This window comes from Micrasema longulum, unplaced genomic scaffold (genome assembly GCF_059751315.1).
Source record: "Micrasema longulum isolate JH-2025_06_02 unplaced genomic scaffold, ASM5975131v1 h1tg001779l, whole genome shotgun sequence".
NCBI lineage: Eukaryota > Metazoa > Arthropoda > Insecta > Trichoptera > Brachycentridae > Micrasema > Micrasema longulum.
In genome coordinates this window covers 183,241-192,850 of record NW_028278954.1, presented here as the reverse complement: position 1 = coordinate 192,850, position 9,610 = coordinate 183,241, and the positions used below count along the sequence as shown (strand labels likewise).

Sequence of the window (9,610 nt, the reverse complement as noted above, 5' to 3'; positions counted from 1 at the left end):
CAATAAAAATTCACTTAAAATTATATCAAACAATAAGAAATCTCTAAGGCAAATTACAATCAAGAATATTTAACTATATTATGGAGAATATGAAATTACAAAACTAAATTGTAGAATTATTCTCTCGCTCCGATTCTAAGGTTCACTCGCGCATCGGATACGAGTATTATTTTGTCAAAACGTCACAATACAAGACGTCACGTTCCGAGGGTAGATTTTCACAAATAAACGGAATACTGCGGACGCACACACATTGGGGTTCTACGATTCCTATATTATGATTATGATTATTATAATATGTAAAAAAATACAAAGAATTCATTTAGTGATAATTATATTGTTTGAAACATTAATTTATATTACAAAAGGGGTGATTTCCAAAACACAAGGCGTAATGACTCAGTCACACGGGGATCCCAATATATGTAGGTATGTCTTATATTATTATGTGGCTCTCCCGATTACTCCGGACTTAATATAAATAATATGCGCTTATCGTAATGTACCGATTCGTAATATGGCAAACATGCGGAATACAATACTAAGGAGGGACGCGTCCCGTATTATCTCATCAGAGAAAGCTCTCTTACGTAAAAAAATACTCTTAAAAATAGAACAACGTAATCGCAGATATAAATCGCTAATCAATATATTAATATAAAAAAATATTTTAACAATGTCAGGATGCAAAATTAATTAAAAACTCGCTTAATGGTTAAGGCGGAGCGGTATTGTAAAAAATGTACAAAAGCTACCGACGAAGTTAATCTAATCGCCGCGTACTAAACTCTTCGCTGCAACCGTCTCCCGGGCGACGATGTACTCGTGTCCGTAGCGCAGATTTGGGCACATTTCAGAATAACAACGGTATGCCGGCGCAATGATCGGTGACCTCATCGACAGGCGAGCGGACTTGGCCAAAGTATGGAAGTTTTCCCCGTAAAATGCGTTCGCAGAGAAACATCTAGTATTATGGAATAGATCACGAAGCTAGGGGATATTTGACTACACTTGCACTTGCAAATGTTCCATTCGACAATCCTGCACACAATGACGTATAATTAAGTGAAATGGAATTTCAATAAATATATAATAAAGTAAATTATTTCCTTCCGTGCCTTTGTTCTCTAACTGACCTTTATCGCGAGCAGAAATAACGCTATGCAGAACAATTAAATCAACAGAATAAGTAGATAATTAGTTATTAGAAGTAATAGGTGTATTTATTATACGTCAGTGCTACATCTTAATAAATCTCAGACAAATAAGATCGGCGCCCGGGGACGGTTGTTTTAGCGAGTGCGATAGGCCGAGTGGGTCACGCACTTTATTATTTCTACGCAGAGTCTAATAGCTGCGCTGGAACGTAGCTGCCCGTGATATATCTTATATTGAAATTATATTATAAATAAGAATATTCCCACGTGATTCCTTGTAACAAACTTCAGTGTGATATCAAATATTTCGCAGGTAGTATGATTGTATACAAGAGTTGTCCATTGTCCATCTTATCCAATTTAAATACACTGAAACCTCGTTTCACACGGTTTCGAAATAACACTCAAAAATTTTATTTAGCACGTAATAGTAATACAATTATATTGTTTGTTATAAGAATGCCCTACATCGCTCTTTTACTTATTTGGCCTGTTATATATCTGTGCCTCAGAGGCCGATGGATGCAAATCCAAACGTCAAATGTTCAACAAAAGCCTAAAGAATCTACTTTCTCTAAGTGATTTCTAATAATTGATAGCATTAATTTGTATTTTCAGTATCTTAAAACATTGGTTCTTTTATTATAAGACTTATATCTTAAAAATAAAACAATACTAATATTATTTATTCCAGGGAACTGATCCTGCATTGTACTTGTTTTACTTTCCCTGTGTAGAAAGAGGTTTCAGTGTAGTTACGCAGGGTGATGTATACTATGCTCGGCAAAGGACAAACTCTTCACAAGAAAATACCAAAGCAATATTTGCGGTACTTTGATATAAAATTTCGCAACACTACAGGCCGACTGAATACCCTATCTGAACTATTGTGACTCGGTTAATGTGCCAGTCGGCTAATGCGACTATCTGTCCTCAGAGTCGTCGGTGGGAGAAAGGGTCGCAATTCATTATAACTGGGTTTATTTTCTTTTCTAGTGGGTATGAATCTCGGTCTGGATGTGCTCCAAGGTGTCGTTCGGCTAGTGGGCTGCATCTCAGTCTTGACGTCGGCGAGTGGAGTTCATGCGAATGATTATGTGATTCCTTTTATCTATTGTGACTCGGTTAGCCCTCCGGGTCGGCTAGTGGGGCTGCGTCACGGTGACGGTCTCGGTCTCGGTCTCCGTGTCGGCGTTGTTGGCGAGGGGGGCGGGGGAGGGAGACGTGAGGGGGCTGCGGTTCCTCTCGAACATCTCCAGAATGGTCTTGGGGTCAGTTCCGGCCGGCACGGTCACTGTACTAGTCTGCCAACACACCAAAAGTAAAACATATATAATCAAATTTAAATATTGTTCAACATATTACAACCGAGATGGAGAACATTTTAGATAGTCTAATATGGAAGTTAAGGCATTTACAGGGCTTATGACCTGTCATTGGCTGGTTTAAGTAGCCACTTTACATCTGCCTACGTTTGAACACCCGTATTACTTAAATTGTTCCATTTGTTGATTTTTTTAAATTAAAAAGCGTTGTCTACAAACATTTCGACAAGCTCAAAACATTGCTGTTAAATACTGTTAGTTCAATACTAAAATCACAATTCTGCAAAAATAGTTAGTTTGAAAAAAAAAAAATATTTTTTAAATGTTTAAATTTGTTGCAACAGAGAGGGAAAACACTTTTGAGAAGGGAATATGGAAGTCTATGCATTTACAGGGCTTATGACCTGTCATTGGCTTGTTTAAGTGGCCACTTAACACACTGTGTAATATTCAAAAGCCCTCTAAATGCCTGGACTTCCAAATTACCTTCTCGAAAATGTATTCCCTCTTTGTTGCAACAAATTTAAATGTGAATAACTCCCTAGGGAGGAAATCCAGCCAGTCTGCAAGCATTTGGACATACTCAAATGGTTTATAAATTCACAATTGTCAACATAGACAAGGCTTATGATATCAATATTTCAACATAAACTATTTTAATGTGAATAATTAGGTAGCAAACTGGTTAGCTAGGTTAGTTTGGCAAATTAATTTAAAATAAGAGCTTCTTCTTTTGTTATTTTTATTAAAAACAATTCATTATAAAAACAAAATTATTATATTTTACGGGTGTGATTAAAATAACATGCAATGCAACAAAAACCATCTAAATGATGTGAATGCTACTGTCTGTTAGGTTAGGTACAGTTAGGTCACGACTTATATACCCCCACAAGTAAAAAGGCAGCTTTTTGTCAAAAATCACAAAATGAGTCGAGCATGAGGTAATGTTCTAGAGAAATGTCAAACCATTTTATATACTGCGATGAGCAGTAAAAACTTATATCAGTACAAAAAATGATATGTTTTCAAAGTTTTTTAAGCAATAACACAATATCTAGGGATTCATAATGTAGATATGATACACTTCATATTCTTAGAGGTGCGGGTCAATGCTATGCAAGCTCCCGACGGCACTGCGACGTGTGAAGATGTATTGTGACGGAGATATGACACAAACACAGGTTTTATGCTTTTTTACTTATGATTAATTACAGTTATTTTTAATTAGCATAAAGTTGATGAATACTAAAAAGTGTAGTATCTCAAAATATGACTTTTGTAGATAACTGCCTTTTTGCTTATGACAGCAGAATAGCTTTAGTTAGGTCAGAACTTGTATAGGTGCCTACTTTATTATATAAATAAAAGAAGAGTAAAACTTAAATCAACAATTTCGGAATAACCGGTGACCGGTTTCCTCGCTCTTACAACATCTTCGAGACCGATATCTTTATTATAAAATCAAATAAAAAAATATTATAATTATTTTCGGAATCTCTAAGTTTTTTTATTTTATTTATTTTTGCACCACAACATGCCAGGAGGCCCAATTACAGTGGTGAATTACATCCAGAACACCCAGGCTTGAGAAAAATCTAATTGGATTTTTGTGTTCTCACCGGGAATCGAAACCAGAACCTTCCGTGCGTGAGTCAAGCATCTTGACCACTACACCACGGAGGCCGCCAGTCAGTTCAGGCAGTCATATCACTCCACTACTTCGGGAATTACACTGGCTACGTTTTCCACAGAGGGCGGAATACAAACTCCGTTGGCTTATGTATAAGTCACTGCACAACTCTGCTCCAGAATATCTAAGGGAACTCTGCATTCCAGATGAACTAGCTGAAAGACGTCCTACACTTAGATCAGCTACATCTGCGTCGAAAGGAAAAGTTATTAAACCTATACGCAAACAGCGCACTAAATTCGGTGAACGCGCATTTGCGGTCGCAGGCCCTATGGAATGGAATGCTTTCCCAGCAGAGGTGCGAGGCTGTGAGAGTGAAGTGATGTCTCGGATAAAACTCAAAACCCACTTGTTCTCTAAATCATTTGAATAAATCAGTAGCATGTCATAACAAAATAAACTGTTTTAATGAAATTACTAATTTAAAAGCTTCAATTAAATTTATTTATCTATAGAATCACTTTGTAAAGTGTCCTTGAGGTATTATACTACGAAAATGGCGCTATATAAGTTATACATAATAATAATAATAAATTATAAACTCTTGTATTTGCCCCGTAACACTTTGTGAAAAGGTCCTTCAAACATAAATAATTCAATTCAATGATTATTATATAATTATGAATTCTCTATTCTAACTGCTTTTTATAAATACATTAGATTTTATAATAAAGATACCAGTCTAGAAAATGTTGTGAAAATGATGAAACCGTTTACTGGTTATTCCAAAATTGTGGATCAGTATCACTCATCTTTTATATATACAATGACGTTCATTGTGGAAGTTCCACCGAGAATTTTCACTAACAAACTTGAAGGTCTTCTGTATAGACACAGATAGGTCACAACTTGTATAGGTAGAGTTAGGTCACAACTTTTACAAGTACAGTTGGGTAACGACATGCATAGGTTCAGTTAGGTCACAATATAAGTGTTGATACATGAAGGCATGCAAGATGTAGTTGAGGGAGAGTTTGGTTACCTCGATGCGCGTGATCTGGCCCTCCTCGCGACTGTGCTCTAGAACTACAGGGGGAAACAAACAAGCCACAATCAGCACGCCACAATACTCCACACATTCACAATATTTATACATTATACTGCTGAAAGCCTAATGGAGTTTAGCTACAACTTCGGACAATCTCTTTTTATTACGATTTTATATATGTATAATTTTTATCCCATGTCCGCTTCTAAGTGTACACAAATAACTCTTGAACATCAGCAGCGGACGTTCGGGACTAGACGACCCGATGCCCAGTAAAGTAGGCGAGTGTGGTTGTGTGGAAGCCGACTGAGGGAAACATCCGCAGATTTAAAACAAAATCAGAATAAAGTATTTTTGGCTCTTCTGTAAAATTTGTCATTTTTGTAACTTAACTCCATTAGATTGTCTGCAGCTAATAAATAATTATTTACTTGAGATAGAGATTTAATTATTTCAATTCACAGTACTCTTACTGTTAAAATTATACATACAAAAGTAGTGACTTGGACAAAAAGTGTCCATAGAGACAGATTGTCTTTATTTCTTCACATTGTAATCCTGAAATTATTGAGCCGCAAAATTAACATTGGAGAAGATTGAGAACTCAAATTAACCGTAGTTGATATTTTTATAACACACTTTTGATTTGTTTTTCTACAAGTGCAAGGAAACTAAGACATCAAAATCATTACATTCTATAATAATTGTATAGTTTCACAAAATGACCAAATTTAATTTTCATTCGCACGAAGGAACAAACTATCTATCACACAAATTAAGAAAAAAAAACTTTTAACATGCACAAATATTACAATTTTATTTATTTCATTAATGAAATACTCATGTTTTTTTGACAGTTTTTGGTTTTGTAATTACATACCTGCCTCGCTAGGTAAGCCTGTATAGTGGCAGGAATTAATTTTATTATAAATCTTATGTTTTTATTCTCAGTGAAAAAATTTGTTGAAAAACTCAAAATATATTTTTGAATAGTATGGACAGAGTATTGAGCTTCGAGTTTCAATGCTAAAAATATTGTATCCAATTAAAAATAACAGGTTTTTGTATCATATAAAAGGAAGAAGAAAGAAATATGGACAAGTGACATAAGCTGTGACATCTTTGACATATAAATTATTTATTAAAATAAATTTTTGATTTAGATTCGTACTGATCACGGTTCAAATCTCAGCTCCGTCTGGCAACATTAGTTTCCTTTCCGGTACAGCTTTGCCCGGTCTGGTGCGTCCCAGTATTTGATCACCGAGAGAAAAGTGGACGAGACTTACTGTTGTCTGTGGCCGTTGATGAAGAGTGGTGGGATGTCGTGGTGGTCCCCGCTTCTGTGGTGCCGCCAGAACTGTTCAGTGTGGTCAGCGTAGTGGTTTTTACTATCACCGAACTCTGGTTCACTGAAGATGTCTGCAAAATAAACCGTTAATTAGCATTAGTTATAAAACTATCCACAATGTGAAATTACTCGGTATTATCGGTCTGATGATAATCTTCAAAGTTTTCATATAATCTGACAAATGTTAAGCTCAAAGTTTTAATTATGTCAAGGTTTTGGTACTAGTATTATTTTAGTTGAAAACTGTTGTGTTTTTGTTATTCCTAATACAAAATACAATTTAGGGAAACTTGTGGGTAAAAATGCTGCAGAAGACCATGAAAAATTAGAAACGGATTAAAACGCTAGAATTTTTAGTTGTCATGTCTGAGGAAAGTAACTCTTTTTTGTTAAAAAAAATATATAAACTACTTTTTTACGGACACTTTTTTAAATTCTTATTCTTGAAGGTCAGTGCTATACAAGCTTCTGACGTCACTGCAACCCGTGAATAGTTCTCCCCCTCCAAATCCAGATCTGTAAAGTATCTTTTATAAAGGACTTTTTTATTTACAAATTTCATAAATAATAAATGTCCGTAATTACAACTAAAAAACACGAAAATTGGGCGATAAATGTCAGTAAAAGCAAAAACATAAACTGTCTTTAAAATTACAATTTTAAAAACACAAAAATGACGGCAATAAATGTCCATAAAACACAAAAAACTGTTTTTAAAATTACAACTGGTGGCAATAAATGTCAGTAAAAGCAGAAACACAAACTGTCTTTAAAAAGACAATGAATAAAAAAACTTAAATGGTGGCAATAAAACACAATAAACATTCTGATGATTTCTAGAAATACCTAGGTATTGTCTATTGATTCAACTTACCCACAAGTTGGTATAATGATAAGAGCCTAACTTCTGAATCTTGAACTGTCAGTTTTCAATGTGCATTGCAATATTTCTCCGACGTTAGTTGCAGGAAAATAAACGTAAACTGGGTTTTAAATGTAATTAAAAATAAGAAATTCAATAGGACTTCAATAACTATATGTAAACTTCGGGAAATCGCAAATCGTGCGGATGTAATTTCAGGGTTTCACTGTAGTCGTATTGACCTTACACTCCGGTGTATGTTTCCATGAAGACGTTTAATGGGTATGGTAAAGATATTGGTGGTAACCTGCAGGTTGATGGTGCCAATCTTGGCAGCCAGCTGGTCGGGGCTGCCCCGCACGGCCTGGATGAGGTGGTCCTTGACGCTGTCCACCGTGATGTCCCCGATGCTGGCGGACGACGCCGTCACGTTGTGCCCCTCCTCCCCCAGGCCGTTCTCCGGAATGTCGCCAGACTGAGAGTGGAAACGGACATTCTTACTAAGCGACCGTACAGCACAGAACACATTGAAATTGACACAGTTGTATATAATTAAACAACACATTTAAAGTAATAACAAATAACAAGATCAATTCTGTTGATGTCGGCATTTTAAATATATATATTATATCACCAAATTCTTCAGCAATTTTGTGTGAAAATGGTAGAAGTGAAAAAAAAAAGTTCAATACTTCTACTGACACTAGAATTAGGCATGTAAACTAAAATTAGAATATTTCAAAGCCCGTCAAACTTTAAAACTGTGTTTCTTCAAAATTGATATGAAATGACATCATGTTTGGCTATTTTACAACAGAATTAAGGTTTCATCTACATGAAACCTAAATCCTATTAGAAAATTAACAGTATAAAAAATAACAAATAGATGTTAAAAATAGTTAAAAACATTCATCATAATATGATGAATGTGAAAAGTGAAAAATATAATTATAAACTGAAAAACTATAACAATACATAAGTTCACACACATAAGTTGTTGAAAATATATTAGGTGTACAAATAAGTTTCTGCTGTTTGACAAAAGTTGTCACCACCAGTAAATTATGGTTAAAGCTGCCAGATGTAAAACATCGTTATCGTAAGGTGGACATCTGTCAACAACATAACCTTGAAATATCAGTGAATTTTTATCAGTATAATATATTCTTTTGTGTGCGAAAATGAAGAGTTTTGAGCCGAATAAGAGTCATTTGCGGGAACTTTTGATTAACACTCGAGAAAAAGCGTGCCCACTACTACTCCAGACACGACAGAATTATTCTCCAGCTTGATAATTCTCGTCCACATGTTGCAGCGCCAGTTATTTGGAAACACTAAATTGGGAAGTTTCACCCCACCCGCCGTATTCACCAGACATTTCCCTTTCGGACTACTACCTGTTCCGATAGATGGCGCATGGCCTGGCTGAGTGGCACTTCACGTCATATGAAGAAACCAAAAATTGGGTCAATTCGTGGATAGCCTCAAAAGATGATTCTTCCGACGTGGTGTCCGTATGCTGCCAGAAAGATGGAAAAAAGTAGCAGCAAGTGATGGACAATACTTGGAATAAAACATAAGGTTCCGTTCTTTCACAATAAATGCCCATTTTTTAATAAAAGACGGCGGAAACTTATTTGTACACCTAATAATATTAATGTAAACTCGTGTATTTCTTATAAGTTCCAACAGGTAAAACCTTTTTTTTGAAAGAAAAATAAATAGTGTTAAGTTACCTTGTGATCTCCATTGAGTAGTCCCTCATCAGCGGGGGGACGTGCCCAGGGGGCCAGGGGCAGGTAGCAGCGAGCGCAGGTCACCTGACACAACAATTACATACCGCTTTTATTATATTATAGTGTAGGTGTCTATGCATATAACACACTTTAAATGTAACGCTCTTTGGGCGTCAAATGGTGGCAATATGTGAAAGGAATGTTTTCCACCAGCCATTATGCATGCATTATATAAGGTTGGGGCAAGCATTACTGACAAAATCGAGAAAGGATTGCTGCGTTGGTTTGGACGTGTGGAGAGAATGGACAGCCAAAGAACGATTTTTCTAAAAAGATTTACGATGCGAATGTTGATGGATACAGAACTAGAGAAAGCCCGAGAAAGACATAGCATGACCAAATTCGACAAATAATTTAAGATGGACATGTCAAAAGTCAGGATAATCGGCGCATGTGCATAAAAAAAAGACGTATGAATGTAGTTGTAAGGAGGTCTGT

At 35.8% G+C, this 9,610-nt stretch overlaps 1 protein-coding gene across 4 annotated transcripts in view; it reads right to left on the bottom strand.

Annotated features, from left to right (window-relative positions):
• Positions 1-2,136: 2,136 nt before the first annotated feature.
• Positions 2,137-9,610, bottom strand: part of l(2)gl (LLGL domain-containing protein l(2)gl) — a 98,179-nt gene continuing 90,705 nt past the window's right edge. For 2 of the 4 annotated variants that reach the window (XM_088237758.1, XM_088237759.1), the window contains exons 20-24: positions 9,113-9,196; positions 7,684-7,851; positions 6,453-6,585; positions 5,158-5,201; positions 2,137-2,461 (exon numbers count right to left, since the gene is read on the bottom strand). In XM_088237758.1, coding sequence (XP_088093884.1) covers positions 2,300-2,461; positions 5,158-5,201; positions 6,453-6,585; positions 7,684-7,851; positions 9,113-9,196 — 591 coding nt within the window. In that variant the 3' untranslated portion in view covers positions 2,137-2,299. The remainder of the gene's footprint in view (positions 2,462-5,157; positions 5,202-6,452; positions 6,586-7,683; positions 7,852-9,112; positions 9,197-9,610) is intronic. The other 2 variants (XM_088237760.1, XM_088237761.1) reach the window with 1 other exon arrangement.